Source organism: Scyliorhinus canicula, chromosome 5 (genome assembly GCF_902713615.1).
Source record: "Scyliorhinus canicula chromosome 5, sScyCan1.1, whole genome shotgun sequence".
NCBI classification, from domain to species: Eukaryota; Metazoa; Chordata; class Chondrichthyes; order Carcharhiniformes; family Scyliorhinidae; genus Scyliorhinus; species Scyliorhinus canicula.
Genome location: NC_052150.1, coordinates 220,546,926 through 220,567,337, shown reverse-complemented (window position 1 = coordinate 220,567,337; position 20,412 = coordinate 220,546,926). Strand labels below are relative to the sequence as shown.

The window sequence follows — 20,412 nt, the reverse complement described above, 5'->3', positions numbered from 1 at the left end:
AGGGGATTACAGAGATAGCGAAGGTTGTAGGAGATTACAATGATCGTGACGGATGTAGGAGATTACAGAGATAGGGAGGGTTGAAGGAGATTACAGAGATAGTGAGGGTTGTAGGGGATCACAGAGATAGGGAGGGTTGTAGGGGATTACAGGTCTAGTGAGGGTTGTAGGAGATTACAGAGATAGGGAGGGTTGTAGGCGATCACAGAGATAGGGAGCGTTGTAGGGGATTACAGATCTGGTGAGCGTTGTAGGGGATCACAGAGATAGTGAAGGTTGTAGGGGATTACAGATCTAGTGAGGGTTTTAGGAGATTACAGAGGTAGGGAGGGCCGTAGGAGATTACAGAGATAGTGAGGGTTGTAGGAGATTACAGAGATAGGGAGGGATGTAGGGGATTACAGAGTTAGTGAGGGTTGAAGGAGTTAACACTGATAGGGAGGGTTGTAGGATATTATAGAGATAGTGAAGGTTGTAGGAGATTACAGAGATAGTGAGGGTTCTACGAGATTACACAGATAGCAAGGTTTGTAGGGGATTACAGAGATAGGGAGGGTTTTAGGGGATTACAGAGATACTGGGGGTAGTAGGGGATTACAGAGATAGTGAGGGTTGTAGGAGATTACAATGATAGGGAGGGTTGTTGGGGATTGCAGAGATAGTGAGGGATGTAGGAGATTACAGAGATAGGGAGGGTTGTAGGGGATTACAGAGACAGTGAAAGTTGTAGGAGATTACAGAGATAGTGAGGGTTGTAGGAGATTACAGAGATGGGGGGGCTGTAGGAGATTACAGAGACAGCGAGGTTTGTAGGGGATTACAGAGATAGGGAGGGTTGTAGGATATTACAGAGATAGGGGGGTTGTAGGAGATTACAGAGATAGGGAGGGTAGTAGGGGATTACAGAGACAGTGAGGGTTCTACGAGATTACACAGATAGCAAGGTTTGTAGGGGATTACAGAGATAGGGAGGGTTTTAGGGGATTACAGAGATACTGGGGGTAGTAGGGGATTACAGAGATAGTGAGGGTTGTAGGAGATTACAATAATAGGGAGGGTTGTAGGGGATTGCAGAGGTAGTGAGGGTTGTAGGGGATTACAGAGATAGTGAGGGTTGTAGGAGATTACAGAGATGGGGGGGCTGTAGGAGATTACAGAGACAGCGAGGTTTGTAGTGGATTACAGAGATAGTGAGGGTTGTAGGAGATTACAGAGATAGGGGGGGTTGTAGGAGATTACAGAGATAGGGAGGGTTGTAGGAGATACAGAGACAGTGAAGGTTGTAGGGGATTACAGAGATAGTGAGGGTTGTAGGAGATTACAGAGATGGGGGGGCTGTTGGAGATTACAGAGACAGCGAGGTTTGTAGTGGATTACAGAGATAGTGAGGGTTGTAGGAGATTACAGAGATAGGGGGGGTTGTAGGAGATTACAGAGATAGGGAGGGTTGTAGGAGATACAGAGACAGTGAAGGTTGTAGGGGATTACAGAGACAGTGAGGGTTGTTGGAGATTACAGAGATAGTGAGAGTTGTAGGAGATTGCAGAGATAGTGAGGGTTGTAGGAGATTACAGCGATAGTGTGGGTTGTAGGAGATACAGAGATAGTGAGGGTAGTAGGGGATTACAGAGATACTGAGGGTTGTAGGAGATTACAGAGACAGTGAAGGTTGTAGGGGATTACAGAGATAGTGAGGGTTGTAGGGGATTACAGAGATAGTGAGGGTTGTTGGAGATTACAGAGATAGTGAGGGTTGTAGGGGATTACAGAGCTAGTGAGGGTTGAAGGAGATTACACTGATAGGGAGGGTTGTAGGATATTATAGAGATAGTGATGGTTGTATGAGATTACAGAGATAGCGAGGGTTGTAGGAGATTACACAGATTGCAAGGGTTGTAGGGGATTACAGAGATAGTGAGGGTTGTAGGGGATTACAGAGATACTGGGGGTAGTAGGGGATTACAGAGATACTGAGGGTTGTAGGAGATTACAGAGACAGTGAAGGTTGTAGGGGATTACAGAGATAGGGAGGGTTGTAGGGGATTACAGAGATAGTGAGGGTTGTAGGGGATTACAGAGATAGGGAGGGTTGTAGGGGATTACAGAGATACTGGGGGTAGTAGGGGATTACAGAGATAGTGAGGGTTGTAGGAGATTACAGAGATACTGAGGGTTGTAGGAGATTACAGAGACAGTGAAGGTTGTAGGGGATTACAGAGATAGTGAGGGTTGTAGGAGATTACAGAGATAGTGAGGGTTGTAGGGGATTACAGAGATAGTGAGGGTTGTAGGAGATTACAGAGAAAGGGACGGTTATAGGGGATTACAGAGATAGTGAGGGTTGAAGGAGATTACAGAGACAGTAAAGGTTGTAGGGTATTACAGAGATAGTGAGGGTTGTTGGAGATTACAGAGATAGTGAGGTTTGTAGGGGATTACAGAGCTAGTGAGGGTTGAAGGAGATTACACTGATAGGTAGGTTTGTAGGAGATTACAGAGATAGGGAGGGTTGTAGGGGATTACAGAGATAGTGAGGGTTGTAGGAGATTACAGAGATAGTGAGGGTTGTAGGAGATTACAGAGATAGTGAGGTTTGTAGGTGATTACAGAGATAGTGAGGGTTATAGTGGATTATAGAGATAAGGAGAGTTGTAGGAGATTACAGAGATAGTGAGGTTTGCAGGAGATTACAGTGATAGGGAGGGTTGTAGGATATTACAGAGATAGTGAATGTTGTAGGAGATTACAGAGATAGTGAGGGTTGTAGGAGATTACAGAGATAGGGAGGGTTGTAGGGGATTACAGAGACAGTGAATGTTGTAGGAGATTACAGTGACAGTGAGGGCTGTAGGAGATTGCAGAGATAGGGAGGGTTGTAGGAGATTACAGAGATAGGGAGGGTTGTAGGGGATTACAGATCAAGTGAGGGTTGAAGGAGATTACAGAGGTAGGGAAGGTCGTAGGAGATTACAGAGATAGGGAGGTTTGTTGGAGATTACAGAGATAGGGAGGGTTGATAGGGGGTTACAGAGATAGTGAGGGTTGTAGGAGATTACAGATATAGGGGGGGATGTATGGGATTACAGAGCTAGTGCTCCCTGGGATACACGGTTGCCAGTTAAGTAATGCGCCTATTATGAAATTCTCAACCCTGTTTCCAAATCCATTCCTAGAATGCCACCTTCTGATCTCTGAAATCTCCCCCAGCCCCGCAACCCTATGAAATTCCTCCGTCCCTCTAATTCTGGCTGCTTGGGTAGCCCCCATTTTTATTGCTCCACCATTGGAGTCATACCTGGCACAAAGGAAGATGGTTGTGGTGGTTGGAGGTCAATCATCTCAGCTGCTTCATCAATGACCTCCCTTCCATCATAAGGTCAGAAGTGAGGATGTTTGCTGACGACTGGAAATTCAAGACTCCTCAGATAATGAAGCAGTCCACGTCCACATGCAGCAAGACCTGGACAATATCCAGGCATGAGGCTGACAAGTAGCAAGTTACATTCACGTCACACAAGTGCCAGGCAATGACCATCTCCTACAGGAGAGGATCTAACCATCGCCCGTTGATATTCAATGGCATTACCACCACTGTATCCCCCACAATCAACATCCTGGAGGCTACCATAGACCAGAAACTGAACCGAACTATAAATACTTGTGGCTATCAGGGCAGGAATCCTGTGGTGACTAACACATCTACTGTCCATCATCTGCAAGGGACAAGCCAGGAGTGTAATGGAATAGTCTTCACTTGCCTGGATGAGTGCCGTTCCAACAACACTCAAGAAGCTCAACATCATCTAGGACAAAGCAGCCCCGCTTGATTGCTCCTCCTTCCACAAACATACAAACGCTCCACCACCAACAAACAGTGGCAGCCGTCTGTACCATCCACAAGATGCACTGCAGTAACTCACCAAGGTTCCTCAGCACCTTCCAAACCCACGACCAGTACCATCTAAAAGGGCGAGGGCAGCAGAGACCTGGGAAACCCACCACCTGGAGGTTCCCCTCCCAGTCACTCAACATCCTGACTTGGAAATATATCGCCTGTTTCTTCGCTGTCACTGGGGCAACATCCAGGAACTCCCTCCCTAACAGCACTGTGAGTGTACCTACACCACATGGACTGCAGTGACATGCAGGCAACTTGCAAGGAGAATTGGGGTTGGGTAATGAATGCTGGCCCAGCCAGCGACATGAATGAGAAAGAAGCCCATTGGTGGTTGTCTTGTGCAGCCTGCTCCAGAAGCTGTTGAACATCCTTCCTATTCATTCCGCCTCGCAACCTCCCTTGGGGCGGTTCGGCAGCACAGTAGTTAACACTGCTGCCTCACAGCGCCAGGGTCCCTGTTTCGATTCCGCCTCGGGTCACTGTCTGTGTGGAGTCTGTACGCTCTCCCCATGCCTGCGTGGGTTTCCTCCGGGTGCTCCAGTTTCCTCCCACAGTCAAAAGATGTGCAGGTTAGGTGGGGTTACGGGGATAGGGTGGGGGAGTGGACCTAGGTAGGGTGCTCTCTCACAGGGTCGGTGCAGACACGATGGGCCGAATGGCCCCCTTCTGCACTATAGGGATTCTGTGATTCTTCCCTCTGATGTTCCATGACATCTCTTTGTGACGCAGTGTGGGGGCATGTTTTATAATTCCTTTGCGATATGCAGAGGGGGTTTATTAAATCGAGGTGTCTCCATAAATGCTGTTGGCCTGCTGTATCCAATTGCGTTCCCGCTCATTGTTGCCTGAGTTCTTTCAGTTTGTTCTCAGTGATGACATTGGCAAGAAGAGGAAGTTGTGAACACTCGAGTTTATTGTGAAGCTGCCCAAGAGCTCATTATTGGAGCCCCACAGGAAGCTGGTATTCTCCGATGTGGGCCAGGGATTGTTTTGCGAGGGGTCAGGCCTCTCACCTCAGTGCAGCACAATCGCTTGCTTACCCTTTGGTGAATTGAAGAGCGACAGTCACGACAAAGCCCTGCGGTAAATCCGACTCTCTGCGTTCCTGCATCGGCCCAGGCCGATGGACAGCCTGAGAGAGGAGAGGGGACTGAATGGGTGAGAGTGAGAGGAGCAGTGAGAGGGGGAATTGGAGCAGTGCGTGGGGGAATTGGGGAGAGGGGGAATTGGGGAGGGAGAGGGTGAGTTGAGGGAGGGAGAGTGTAGTTTGAGGGAGAGGGGGAATAGAATCATAGAATTTACAGTGCAGAAGGAGGCCATTCGGCCCATCGAGTCTGTACCGGCTCCTGGAAAGCGCACCCTACCCAAGGTCCACACCTCCACCCCATCCCCATAACCCAGTAACCCCACCCAACACTAAGGGCAATTTTGTACACCAAGGGCAATTTAGCATGGCCAATCCACCGAACCTGCACATTTTTGGACTGTGGGAGGAAACCGGAGCACCTGGAGGAAACCCACACACACACGGGGAGAACGTGCAGACTCCGAACAGACAGTGACCCAGCAGGGAATCGAACCTGGGACCCTGGCGCTGTGAAACAATTGTGCTAACCTCTATGCTACCGTGCTGCCCCAGGGAGGGAGAGGGTGAGTTGAGGGAGGGAGAGGAGGAATAGGGGAGGGAGAGGGAGAGAGGCTTGCATATCTATCGCTCCTTTCACTCCCTCAGGGCACTCCAAAACATTGCTGAACCATGAAGGCCTCTGTGATTTGTGTGGTGTTGCCATGACAACCTGGACCTAACCCTTGTTTCTAAACTCAGATGTCGTACTATGGGAGGATACAGACCATCTACACAGTGGGTTACAGCCTGTCACTGGTCACCCTTTCAGCGGCTGTGGTCATCTTGTTGACGTTTCGGTAAGTTGCCACACTCAAAGCAATCGCAGTGATCAGGTCCACTGGTTCTCGCTGCACGTGCATAATCACAAACACCCTCATCATCAGCGGGTTTTTCAGCAAGATGGCAAACAAACTCCAAAGAAAGGTAAGGGCTTACATTTATATAGCACCTCTCCTGGCCCCAGAACACCTCAAAGGGTTTCACAGCCAATGAGGCGCTTGTTGTAATGTAGGAACCGCAGCAACCAATTTGCGCACAGCAAGCTCCCATCGGCAGCAATGAGATTGTGACCGGATTATTATTTTTTTTTTTAACTGATGTCATGTCATAAGTTCATAAGGTATCGGAGCAGAATTAGGCCATTCGGCCCATCGAGTCGAGAGATGAATATTGGCCCAGGCAAGATGGATAATTCCACTTCAGGTCTTCTTCCTTGTACATGCTTTGTACATCCACCCGAGAGGACAGACAGGGGCCTCAGTTTAACATTTCCTCCACAAGATGGCGCCTCGGACGGAGCCGCACTCCCTCGGTACAGCTCTGGAGGATATATACAAGTCGGGTGGACATGAGCTGAAAGTGTACGAGGCTCCAGGATGAATAGAGATCAAAAAAATGTTCTGCCCCCCCCCTCCCCCCCCCCCCCACCTCTCTGTCCGCTGGGAGGAGAACAGGACCCTGAGGGGGAAGGTGATCCAAGGACAAGTAACATTCTCAAGAAAGAGCAGGATTGGTCCCCTGCTGAGATAGTTGCAGCAATTATTTTTCAGGGTAGGTGCAGGAATCTCGAGATTGCAGAATGTTGCACAGTGCAGAAGGGCCGAATGGCCAACCCCAGTACACATACGCTCCTATTTCTGTGCTGGATTTTTGAACGAGCTTTTCAATTTGCCCCCACACTCCCTGCTCTTTTCTCAAAGCTCTGCAAGCTTCTCCATTGCAACAATTCACCCAATTCCCTTCTGTAGGTCAAGATGGCCGAGTGGTCTAAGGCGCTGTGTTTAGGTCGCAGTCTCCTCTAGAGGGTTTCGAATCCCATTCCTGACATTGATTTTTTTGGGGGGAGGCGGCACGATGGACCAGTGGTTAGCACTGCTGCCTCACAGCTCCAGGGATCCGGGTGACTGTCTGTGTGGAGTCTGCACGTTCTCCCCCGTGTCTGCGTGGGTTTCCTCCGGGTGCTCCGGTTTCCACCCACAGTCCAAAGATGAGCAGGTTAGGTGGATTGGCCGCGTTAAATTGCCCTTAGTGTCCAAAGAACAAAGAACAGAGAACAAAGAATAATACAGCACAGAAACAGGCCCTTCGGCCCTCCAAGCCTGCGCCGACCATGGTACCTACCTAAACTAAAACCGTCTGCACTTCCGGAGTCCATATCCTTCCCTTCCCACCCTATTCATATATTTGTCCAGATGTTCCTTAAATGCCGCTATCGTACCGGCTCCCACCACCTCCCCAGGCAGCGCGTTCCATATATTTACCACCCTCTGTGTAAAAAAACATGCCTCACACATCTGTTCTAAACTTTCCCCCACGCACTTTAAACCTATGTACCCTAGCACTTGACTCTCCTACCCTAGGAAAGAGCATCTGACGATCCACTCTGTCTATGCCACTCATAATCTGGTAGACATCTATCAGGTCGCCTCTCAACCTCCGTCGTTCCAGTGAGAACAGACCGAGTTTATCTAACCTCTCCTCATAGCTAATGCTCCCCAAACCAGGCAACATCCTAGCAAACCGCTTCTGTACCCTCCCCAAAGCCTCCACATCCTTCTGGTAGTGTGGTGACCATAATTGTACGCAAGGGGAAGCGTTAAATGGATATTTTTCATCAGTGTTTACACTGGAGAAAGACAATGTTGTTGAGGAGAATACTCAGGTACAGTTGACCAGGCTAGATGGGATTGAGGTTCACAAGGAGGAGGTGTTAGCAATTTTGGAAAGTGTAAAAATAGATAAGCCCCCTGGGCCAGATGGGATTTATCCTAGGATTCTCTGGGAAGCCAGGGAGGAGATTGCAGAGCCTTTGTATTGATCTTTATGTCGTCTTTGTCGACAGGAATAGTGCCGGAAGACTGGAGAATAGTAAATGTTGTCCCCTTGTTCAAGAAGGGGAGTAGAGACAACCCTGGTAATTATAGACCTGTGAGCCTTACTTCGGTTGTGGGTAAAATGTTGGAAAAGGTTATAAGAGATAAGGTTTATAATCATCTTGAAAAGAACAAGTTGATTAGCGATAGTCAACACGGTTTTGTGAAGGGTAGGTCATGCCTCACAAACCTTATTGAGTTTTTTGAGAAGGTGACCAAACAGGTGGATGAGGGTAAAGCGGTTGATGTGGTGTATATGGATTTCAGTAAGGCATTTGATAAGGTTCCCCACGGTAGGCTATTGCAGAAAATACGGAAGTATGGGATTGAAGGTGATTTAGCGGTTTGGATCAGTAATTGGCTAGCTGAAAGAAGACAGAGGATGGTGGTTGATGGCAAATGTTCATCCTGGAGTTCAATTACTAGTGGTGTACCGCAAGGATCTGTTTTGGGGCCACTGCTGTTTGTCATTTTTATAAATGACCTGGAAGAGGGTGTAGAAGGATGGGTTAGTAAATTTGCACGAAGGTCGGTGGAGTTGTGCATAATGCTGAAGGATGTTATAGGTTACAGAGGGACATAGATAAGCTGCAGAGCTGGGCTGAGAGGTGGCAGATGGAGTTTAATGCGGAAAAGTGTGAGGAGGTTCACTTTGGAAGGAGTAACAGGAATGCAGAGTACTGGGCTAATGGTAAGATTCTTAGTAGTGTAGATGAACAGAGAGATCTCGGCATCCAGGTACATAAATCCCTGAAAGTTGCCACCCAGGTTAATAGGGCTGTTAAGAAGGCATATATGGTGTGCTAGCCTTTATCAGTAGGGGGATTGAGTTTCGGAGCCACGAGGGCATGCTGCAGCTGTACAAAACTCTGGTGCGGCCGCACCTGGAGTACTGCGTGCAGTTCTGGTCACCACATTATAGGAAGGATGTGGAAGCTTTGGAAAGGGTTCAGAGGAGATTTACTAGGATGTTGCCTGGTATGGAGGGAAGGTCTTGCGAGGAAAGGCTCAGGGACTTGAGGTTGTTTTCGATAGAGAGGAGAAGGCTGAGAGGTGACTTAATAGAGACATATAAGATAGTCAGAGGGTTAGATAGGGTGGACAGTGAGAGTCTTTTTCCTCGGATGGTGATGACCAACATGAGGGGACACAGCTTTAAATTGAGGGGTGGTAGATATAGGACAGATGTCAGAGGCAGTTTCTTTACTCAGAGAGTAGTAGGGGTGTGGACCGCCCTGCCTGCAACAGTAGTAGACTTGCCAACTTTAAGGGCATTTAAGTGGTCACTGGATAGACATATGGATGAAAATGGAATAGTGTAGGTCAGATAGGCTTCAGATGGTTTCACAGGTCGGCGTAACATCGAGGGCCGAAGGGCCCGTACTGCGCTGTAATGTTCTATGTTCTATGTTCAATATTCCAAATGAGCCCTAAGTAAGGTCTTGTACTGCTGCGACATAACATGCCAATTTTTATATTCAATGCCCCGACCGATGAAGGCCAGCATGCCGTCTGCCTTCTTGACCACCTTATCCACATGCGTTGCCACTTGCAGTGATCGGTGGAGTTGCACGCCCAGGTCTCTCTGCCTGTCAAGACTCGCAAGAGTTCTTGCAAAGGTTCGATGGGGTTACGGGGAAGGGGAGTCGATCTGTGTAGGGTGCTCTTTCGGAGGGTCGGTGCAGACTCGATGGGCTGAATGGCCTCCTTCTGCGCTGTACGGATTCTGTGATTCTATGAAAATTACTGCTGCCTATTCAGATATCGCATTCTCCAACATGACAACTCGCCTGGTTAACAAAAAAAACTCATGTCCTTCCCTGCTTCTTTTGCCAATTACCTTGAATCAGTTTCATTTGCTTATTGACCCCAGTGCCCAGTCTGAAGTATTAAAGTGCAAGAAATCAGTCTGTGCTTTTCCAAGCTGCAGACAAGGGCACATTGCTTTGCTGCCCCTTCTGAAGCTTCCCATCTGTTTAACGACAGCTGAGACTTTCCTTCGGAGAGTGTGTGAAGCCACCACGCTGTTCTCTCAGTCCCTTTGCCAAAAACTATGTTAAACTCGAGGGCAAAAAGCCACGCTGCTCAAACACTAACCGGGCTTGAGAAAGTGGGCAACCTAGGAAGTATCTTGCATGTTATATAGCGCCTGTCGCAACATCGGGATGTCTGCAGACGCTCTACAGCCAAGCTTAATGCTTTTGAACATTAGCCATGACTGCCAGTTTGTACAGACCAAGATCCCACGTGAATTGACCGGCGATAGTTCAGCAACCTCCAGTGCTGTTGGTTGAGAGACGTCAGCAAGAAAAGTGGCTGAACTCTCATCCCGAGTCTTTGAATAGTTCCACTGGGTGGTTAAATCCACATCAACAGGGCCTCGGTTTGAGGCCTTGGGCTGAATGTGGTGCTTCCCCCTCCAGCGGGTTTTTGAGGTGTAATCGGGCAGGGGGTCAGGACCGAGCTTCCACCTGCTCTGGCCAATTATGTCTCGGGCAGGAAGGCTAAAGGAGGGCTTACCTGTCCACATCCTGATGGAGGCGCTTAAGAGAGAAATTTGGGCCCACGTCAGAGGCCTCACCCTACTACCACTGGTATTTAGTAAGTGTATATGTGTGTGTTTGTGGTGGGGGGGGGGGGGGGGGGGGGGGGAGGGTTAATGTGGAGTCACCACACGAGTAGCCCAGAAAGGAAAACCCCTGTCAGGCTTGCCCGCGGGAAGCTAAGAGGGGTCCTTCGTTCAAATACGCTCAGCGACTGACCAAGGGACCTGGCCTCACCTGACCTTGGTGCCAGCTCCTCCACCACCGCCTTTCGCACCCCCCCCCCCCCCCACTGACCCAATCACCTCCCCTGTGACCTGCACCCCATACTTCCCATTTTGTTCTCATTCACCTGCCCCCCCCCCCCCCCCCTCGTTGATCTTGCGCCTCAAGTTGGTGCACTGCCGCCGGCAACCACTGAGCCTGGTGACGCTGACGGCAATGGAGAACTGCTGGCCTGTGATTGGCTGGCAGCTCTCAGCGGGTGGGGTTCCTGCACCCCCCCCCCCCCCCCCGCCTTTACCGGCAGCCAATGTCCTTGGGGAAGACCCAATGCCGGTTACTTCCACTGGTTCTTCCCTAACGGAGGTGACATGGGCTGGCGGGAGGGCTGCATGACGGGGGACACACACCCCTCCCTCATCAGAAACATTAAATCCCCACCCTTCTCTCTGAGATGCTGCACTTCTAGCAAAGCAGCAGCAGCCGAGATTGTAGGCACATATCTCTGGGATGGGGCCTGATCTCACAAAGTTTAGCTCTCAGAGGACCCCAGCTAACCATGGGCTGAAATGGTGAAGTGGAATCAAAACTATTTGAATGGGCATTTCCCAGTTCATATTAACACCCTAAACCTTGATGTATTGTCCCCTCAGGATGTGAATCCTTTCCTGTACGGGCTCGGGATTGCCTCGGGGCTTGTGGTGATTGTCCCCTGAAGGGCAACACAGCAGAGTAAGGGTCACCTGGCCCGGGTGACCAATCGGGACCCAGAGTGGGGAATCGGCCCGGGGGAGGGGTTCTCCTAGGGCTGAGGTATTTCAGAATGAGCTGCAAATATGCTGCTTCTCCTGAAGATCATTACGAATCAATCCCTTTGTTTCCACGAGTGAAGTCTCTGACAGTGCGTCTCGCAGAGTTCTTCCTCTCTCGCTTTAAATACAACCTTCCAGTTTTTAATCCTTTCAAGCCCCTTGTGTTTCAATAACTTATTGTTCTAAAGTGCAGAGAGTATTCACATAGGGCAACATACTCTGGCCTCTCCGCAGCGTGTGTCTTGGCAGCGGGAGCCTGTCTGCTGTTGGCCGGTGTTGGGACCTTCTGGTCCACCGCTGTCAATGAGAGTCCTCATTGAATTCACCTCGCGCTGCCGGGAATCCCGCGGCGGGGTACGCCATCGGCTGGAGTGGAAACACTCCCCCCAGCGTGAACCGTCGGAAGGCCTCACCCGCTCACCATCGGGGAAATCTCCTCGTCTTTTCTGTGTAACTTTATGGTCATGAAAACACCAAGAAAACTGATCGCCTGTTGCGTGATGTCCGGCGTGGGAAACCTTCCTAAAGTGTCTTTCTCTCTTATTTTCCCCTAGGAGGCTACACTGCACCAGGAATTACATCCACATCCAGCTATTTGTCACCTTCATCCTTCGGAGTTTGTCCGTCTTTATTAAGGACGCTGTCCTCTTCGGAGATGTTGATATTGACCACTGCACCTTTTCCACGGTAACGATCCCTTTGACCTCTGTGATGCGTCACTAGGCCGAGTTTGCTGCAGGAAGCATGGACTCGAGATGAAGATTTGAGTGATGTGGCTGAGTAAATCTCTCCTAGCTTGCTTTTGAGTAGCGCCTTCCATGTTTAAAAACGCTCTGCGCTGGGAGGTGGTCAAAGGGTCACAGAGCAATAACAGCCCAGAAAGAGGATGCTTGATATTTTTGTTTTCTTCGTTCTTGGGATGTGGGCATCGCAGAGAGGGCTGGCATTCGTTGCCCATCTCTTATTGGCCATCCCTGAGGACATTTTAAGAGTCAACCGCATTGCTGTGGGTCTGGAGTCACATGTAGGCCAGACGGGGTAAGGATGGCAGATTTCCTTCCCTAAAGGGCATTAGTGAACCATTTGGTTCTTTACGACAATCGACAAATGGTTTCATGGTCATCATTAGACTTTTAATTCCTGGTTTTTATTGATTTCAAATTCCGTCATCTGCTCTGGTGTGATGGGGAGGGAGGGAGGGGAGTCACATCCTTTAAAACCATCCAAGCTCAACTCCCATTGGATCCTTACTGTCCAAAGACAGCGGGTGTTCATATAAGGGAGGCGATGCCTTAGTAAACTGGACTGGTAATCCAGAGACTCAGGGCATTGCTCTGGGCACCCGGGGTCAAATCCCACCTCCGCCGGTGATGACATATGAATTCAATAAAAATCTGGAATTAAAGGTGAAGCGATTACTGTGAAACCATTGTCGGTTGTCGGAGAAAGCCATCTGGTGCACCACTGCCCTTTAGGGAAGGAAATCTGCCGTCCTTACCTGGTCTGACCTGGGGTGGAAATGGCTGTCACGAGGGGGCATAATTTTAAGGTGATTGGAGGAAAGTATAGGGGAGATCTCAGAGGTAGGTTCTTTACACAGAGAGTGGTAGGTGTGTGGAATGCACTGCTAGCGGAGGTGGTGGAGTCAGAGTCATTCGGGACTTTTAAGCGACTCTTGGACAGGCACATGGACAGCAGTAAATTGAAGGGGTGTAGGTTAGGTTGATCTTAGGTTAGGATCAATGGTCGGCACAACATCGTGGGCCGAAGGACTGTACTGTTCTATGTACATGTGACTCCAGACCCACAGCAATGCGGTTGACACTTAACTGCCCCTCTGAAAAGGCCGAGCAAACCACTCAGTTCAAGGGCGATTAGGGATGGGCAACAAAGGCTAGGCCCAGCCAGCCTTTGTACGAATAAAAAAAAAATCCTAACTGATTGGGAAGGATTTCAAACAGAGCTGGACCCAGCAAACCAGACGAGGGAAAATCTGAGTGTGGGAGTGGCAGTGGCTAACATTGTTATGGGCCAGGGTTTAGAGAACCCCAAAGTGTATCATGGAGTTCACCTGACCCACACCTTTTAATAGATTGTGGTATGGGGAGCACACGGCCCACTCTACAGGTGTGTTACAGCAGAAATGGAAAAGTATTTCTTAAAGAAAAACAATGTTTATTCTATGAACTAAAATTAACCTTTTTAAAACATACAGTGAACATCTTAGCAACCATTAATTCAAACACAACCCCCAAAGACTACAACACTAAGTAATCCTTTAAGTTTTCCTTTTAACATCCATAAGACTTAAACACTTTTTACCAGAAGCACATCAGGTTAAAGTCACTACTGTTATTAGTTTTAAATCACCAGGGTCGATTTACAGTCTTTAGATTACAGAGAGAGATTCGTACACCTTCTGGCTGTGACTGCAGCTATCCAGCTCTGAAAACGAAACTAAAACACACCCTGCAGCAAACAGCCTAAAACAAAAGTAAAAAGCTGTCGGACAGCCCAGCTCCAGCCACTCTCTGACATTACTGCAGTAGTAAACACCCGTTTCTTAAAGGTACTCTCACATGACAACCTGATGGCGAGGCGTGACCCAGTTCTGTCCTGCACCACAATCATGAAGTGTGAAAGAGAAGGAAACGGAATAAAAATGAATCTCGCTTTTTCTTTTGACACATAAGAGTTGGGGTTGGAAGGAGAAAATTATCTGCTAGCCAGTGTATTGTGGCTGAGGTGTGAGGTGATAAATAATACTCTAAGAGCTCATGCTGGGAATAATGATTCAAAAACAATTCACTGATTCATTGATTCCTGTCTGCCCGCACTAACCTTCAAGACTATTCTTCGGCGAATGTCACAGCTTCCCAGCTTGATTCGCGTAATTGGTTTAGTTTCTAAATACAATCACAGAGACAGGACTGAGCATTTCAGCTGCTGTAGCCTCTCCTGCTATTCAGTTCGAAAGGATACAATGGCATTGTGATAGTGCCACTGGACTAATCATCTAGAGGACCAGGGAATTCACATTTGATTCACCAATTTAAACAAATTCTGCGATTGAAAGCTCCCTCCGGAGGCTATCAATTGTTGCACTAACCTATCTGTTTCACTAAAGTCCTTTCGTCTGAATTGCCCACAGGATGTGGGCATCATTGACTCAGCCCGCAATTGTTGCACATCCCATATTGCCCTTGAGGAGGCGCTGCTCATCTCAAACCCGCTGCAGTCCATGTGGTGTAGGTACACCCACTGTGCTGTTAGGGAGGGAGCTCCAGGATTTTGACCCAGCGACCGTGAAGGAACGGCCGACGTATTTCCAAGTCGGCATGGTAGCAGAGTGGTTAGCACCGTTGCTTCACAGCGCCAGGGTCCCAGGTTCGATTCCCGGCCTGGGTCACTGTCTGCGGAGTCTGCACGTTTTCCTCGTGTCTGCGTGGGTTTCCTCCGGGTGCTCCAGTTTCCTCCCACAAGTCCCGAAAGACATGCTGTTAGGTGAATTGGGCATTCTGAATTCTCCCTCTGTGTACCCCAACAGGCGCTGGAATGTGGCGACCCTGGGAATTTCACAGTAACCTCATTGCAGTGTTAATGTAAGCCTTACTTGTGGCACTAGCAAAGATTATTATTATTATAAGTCAAGATGGTGGGTGACTTGGAGGGGGACTTCCAGGCAGTGGTGTTCCCATGCGTCTGCTGTCCTTGTCCTTCTGGACGGGTTTGGAAGGAAATCTGTCGTCTTTACCCGGTCTGTCCTACACGTGACTCCAGACCCACAGCAATGTGGTTGACTCTTAACTGCCCTCTGAAAAGTTGAGGAAGTCACTCAGTTCAAGGGGTAATTATAGAGGACGGAGATTACGGGCAACTAATGCTGGATTTGCCGATGGATTCCTACAAACGCAAAAAATAAAAGTACGGCCTCTTTAGTTTGCATCTCCATTCATCCATATTTGCTGCTACGGGAGAACATAAGAACATAAGAACTAGGAGCAGGAGTGCGCCATCTGGCCCCTCAAGCCTGCTCCGCCATTCAATGAGATCATGGCTGATCTTGTTTGGACTCAGCTCCACTTTCCCGTCCGAACACCATAACCCTTATTGAATCACATGGAATCTGTCGCACTTAAAGAGGCGATGCTACCTATTCGGCCTGCTTCTACTTCTAATCCGCCTAATCATATCCTTCTATTCCTCCCTGCACTTATCCAGTATCCCCTTAAATACATCAGCATCAATGCACAAATTTTTATTGACTCAATCTTGAAGGCTTGCATTGCCCGTACACGCACTGCCTTATACAGGGGGAGCAAAATTCCAAATTTCTGTACTTCAGGGTTTTACACTTGAGTGACATGGCTGTAGTTTTAAGATTGCGTCCTATTGGTCAACGCCAGAGGATGGTCTCTCCGCATCTCCCCCCTTGAAACCTTTTTAAACATTTTAAGCACCTTCGATCACCCATCATTCCTCTCCAAGCCTGTTTTGCAATCCAGCCGTGTAATTTAACCCTTTACATCCCACCTTCCACTCTTCCAGCTGAATCATTCACTCCCTCCACCACCGACAAACAGTGGCAGCCGTGTGTGCCATCTACAATGTGCAGTGCAGTAACTCACCAAGGTTCCTTAGGCAGCACCTTCCAGCCACTACCATCTAGACCACTACTATCTACCAAGGACATCAAATACGCGGGAACCCCGCCACCGGGAGACACACACCACCCTGACTTGGAAATATATCACCGTCCCTTCACTGTCGCTGGGGCAACATGCTGGAACTCCCTCCCTAACTGCACTGTGGATATACCTACACCACATGGACTTCAGCAGATCAAGGAGGCAGCTCAACACCCCACCGATTCAAGGGTAGTACGGAGGGGCAATAAACACTGGCCTCGCCAGTGATGCCCATATCCTGCAACTTTAATTAAACCAATTAGGACAGCAATGAGCTATAGGGCCTCTGCAGTTGAGTATTAATAAGACATGTTACAACCAAGTTGTGCTGTATTCTGACAAGATGACATTTTCAGAATCTATAAACATATATTGAATCTTTGGACTCCCCTCATCCTCCCCTCCCCCATTGTGAGATAACCTTTAATTGTTACCCATCAGCCACTGCGACCATTCAAAACTCCCATTGGATCATAAGGAGCCAATGGCAGAGGCGTTTGTCCTAACCGGCGAGGTCAGATTTCAGTCAGAGGTTAAAGGTCAGCGTCCAACTCACCAGGCATCTCCTGCCCACCCCACACATCCTGAGTCTTTGCCTCCCCACTGGATTGTGCAGAATGTGCCAGGGCAGAAGGATCTTTTTTGAATTCTAAGCACATCAGCAACGTGAGGGCACCATTGATGAGGCTGGAAGGTCACTTCCTTAATAACCTTATGGAGGTTGGCTTGGCACGTATCTCCCTGTGCTAGCCCTTGTTGACTGCTGCCTACCTTGTTGGGATGGCTCACTCTCAAACCATTTAACACCACAAAATCATATGATCAGAAGAAATAGGAGCAGGAGTGGGCTATTCAGCCCATCGAGCCTGCTCTTCCATTCGACAAGATCATGGCTGATGTGATCGTGGTCTTAACTCCACTTTCCTGCCGATCCCCCGTAACCTTCGACCTCCCCTTGTTGATCAAGAGTCTGCCTAACTCCGCCTTGAATATAGTCAATGACCCAGCCTCCGCTGCTTTCTGGGGAAGGAAATTCTGAACACTAATGAGCCTCTGAGAGAAGAAACTCCCTCTCACCTCCACCTTGAATTGGGCACGCCGTATATTCAAACTGTGTACTCGATTCCCCATGAGGGCCAACATCCACTCAGCATCCACTCTGTCAAACCCCCTCAGAATCTTACATATTTCAACAAGGTCACCTCTCAGTCTTCTAAACTCCAATGAGTATCGGCTCAACAATTTCCGGATAAGGCGATCTGCCTAAACCCAGGAATTAGCCGGGTGACCCTTCTCTGAAGTGCTCACAAAGCAAGTATGTCTTCCCTTAAGTGAGGGACTTGCTGATATGAGCGGAGGGATGAGGTGAGATTCAGTCATGTCATGGCTGATGGCGGAGGGAATGATTTCACCCCAAATAGATGCCACACAACCTTAGCGATGGCGGTGTCGGTAATCCTCACGATGGGGGCTAACGCTGTGGTTGTTCTTTCACTGCAGGTGGGGTGCAAGATTTCCGTGGTGTTATTCTACTTCTGCATAATGACGAATTACTTCTGGCTGCTGGTGGAGGCTCTGTACCTCAACTCTTTGCTGATAGTTTCCTTCACATACGGCAAAAATTACTTCTGGTGGTGGAGCATGCTGGGATGGGGTAGGTACCAGTGCACGGAGACAACAGCAAAATACAATGCCATGGGTAGAGGAAGCCCGGTGTGCGTGTAATAAAGGTGGCGGTGTCCGCAGGAACATTCACACATTTATACAGCGCCCTTCACAACCACAGGGTATACCTAGGGGTTTTTGTTCAATAATGCCTTATCTAAGGAAAGACATACTAAGATTGGAGGCAGGCCAGAGAAGGTTCACCAACTTGATCCTGAGTATGGAGGGATTTCCTTATGAGGAGAGGTTGAGTAGGTTGGGTCTGTGCTCATTGGGAGTTTAGAAGAATGAGAGGCGACCTTATTGAGACATAGAACATAGAACCTTACAGCGCAGTATGGGCCCTTCGGTCCTCGATGTTGCGCCGACCTGTGAAACCATCTGAAGCCTATCTAACCTACACTATTCCATTTTCATCCATATGTCTATCCAGTGACCACTTAAATGCCCTTAAAGTTGGCGAGTCTACTACTGTTGCAGGCAGGGCGTTCCACACCCCTACTACTCTCTGAGTAATGAAACTGCCTCTGACACCTGTCCTATATCTACCACCCCTCAATTTAAAGCTGTGTCCCCTCGTGTTGGTCATCCCCATCCGAGGAAAAAGACTCTCACTGTCCACCCTATCTAACCCTCTGACTATCTTATATGTTTCTATTAAGTCACCTCTCAGCCTTCTTCTCTCTAATGAAAACAACTTCAAGTCCCTGAGCCTTTCCTTGTAAGACCTTCCCTCCATACCAGGCAACATCCTAGTAAATCTCCTCTAAACCCTTTCCAAAGCTTCCACGTCCTTCCTATAATGTGGTGACCAGAACTGCACGCAGTACTCCAGGTGCGGCCGCAGCAGAGTTATGTACAGCTGCAGCATGACCTTGTGGCTCCGAAACTCAATCCCCCTACTGATAAAGGCTAGCACACCATATGCCTTCTTAACAGCCCTATTAACCTGGGTGGCAACTTTCAGGGATTTATGTACCTGGATGCCGAGATCCCTCTGTTCATCTACACTACCAAGAATCTTGCCATTATCCCAGTACTCTGCATTCCTGTTACTCCTTCCAATGGGGCAGCACGGTAGCATGGTGGTTAGCATAAATGCTTCACAGCTCCAGGGTCCCAGGTTCGATTCCCGGCTGGGTCACTGTCTGTGTGGAGTCTGCACGTCGTCCCCGTGTGTGCGTGGGTTTCCTCCGGGTGCTCCGATTTCCTCCCACAGTCCAAAGATGTGCGGGTTAGGTGGATTGGCATTGCTAAATTGCCCATAGTGTCCTAATAGTAAGGTTAAGGGGGGGAGTTGTTGGGTTACGGGTATAGGGTGGATACATGGGTTTGAATAGGGTGATCATTGCTCGGCACAACATCGAGGGCCGAAGGGCCTGTTCTGTGCTGTACTGTTCTATGTTCTATGAACCACCTCACACTTTTCCGCATTAAACTCCATCTGCCACCTCTCAGCCCAGCTCTGCAGCTTATCTATGTCCCTCTGTATCCTATAACATCCTTCAGCACTATCCACAACTCCACCGACCTTCGTGTCATCTGCAAATTTACTAACCCATCCTTCTACACCCTCTTCCAGGTCATTTATAAAAATGACAAACAGCAGTGGCCCCAAAACAGATCCTTGCGGTACACCACTAGTAACTGAACTCCAGGATGAACATTTGCCATCAACCACCACCCTCTGTCTCCTTTCAGCTAGCCAATTACTGATCCAGACTGCTAAATCACCTTCAATCCCATACTTCCTTATTTTCTGCAATAGCCTACCGTGGGGAACCTTATCAAACGCCTTACTGAAATCCATATACACCACATCAACCGCTTTACCCTCATCCACCTGTTTGGTCACCTTCTCAAAAAACTCAATAAGGTTTGTGAGGCATGACCTACCCTTCACAAAACCGTGTTGACTATCGCTAATCAACTTGTTCTTTTCAAGATGATTATAAACCCTATCTCTTATAACCTTTTCCAACATTTTACCCACAACCGAAGTGAGGCTCACAGGTCTATAATTACCAGGGTTGTCTCTACTCCCCTTCTTGAGCAAGGGGGCAACATTTGCTATCCTCCAGTCTTCCGGCACTATTCCTGTCGACAAAGACAACATAAAGATCAAGGACAAAGGTTTGCTACCTAATGTTTTGCTACCTAATGTCTCAACATGTCCGGCTACCTTTCATAGATTGCTGTACCTGAATCCCCAGCTCTCTTTGTCCCTATACACTTTCAAACAGTGCCATATATTTCTTCTCACTATCACTTCTGCCAAAGTGAACCATGTCACACTCCTCTATTAAATTTCATCTCCTGTTGTCTGCCCATTCTGCCAGCCTATCTCTGCAGTTTTATTTTAATTTTAAAATTGAGAGTACTCCATTTTTTTTTCCAATTATGGGGCAATTTAGCGCGGCCAATCCACCTACCCTGCACATCTTTTGAGTTGTGGGGGCGAAACCCAGGCAGTCACAGGGAGAACGTGCAATCATCCACACCGACAGTGACCCAAAGCCGGGATTCGAACCCGGGTCCTCAGCTCCGTGAGGCAGCAGTGCTAACCGCTGTGCCACCGTGCTGCC

General features: G+C 48.6%; 1 protein-coding gene across 1 annotated transcript in view; it reads left to right on the top strand.

Moving 5' to 3' along the window:
• LOC119965705 (growth hormone-releasing hormone receptor-like) overlaps window positions 1-20,412 on the top strand; it is a 62,503-nt gene that overhangs the window by 14,371 nt on the left and 27,720 nt on the right. Inside the window, exons 5-7 of the mRNA XM_038796466.1 lie at window positions 5,724-5,821; window positions 12,029-12,161; window positions 17,663-17,816. Coding sequence (XP_038652394.1) covers window positions 5,724-5,821; window positions 12,029-12,161; window positions 17,663-17,816 — 385 coding nt within the window. The remainder of the gene's footprint in view (window positions 1-5,723; window positions 5,822-12,028; window positions 12,162-17,662; window positions 17,817-20,412) is intronic.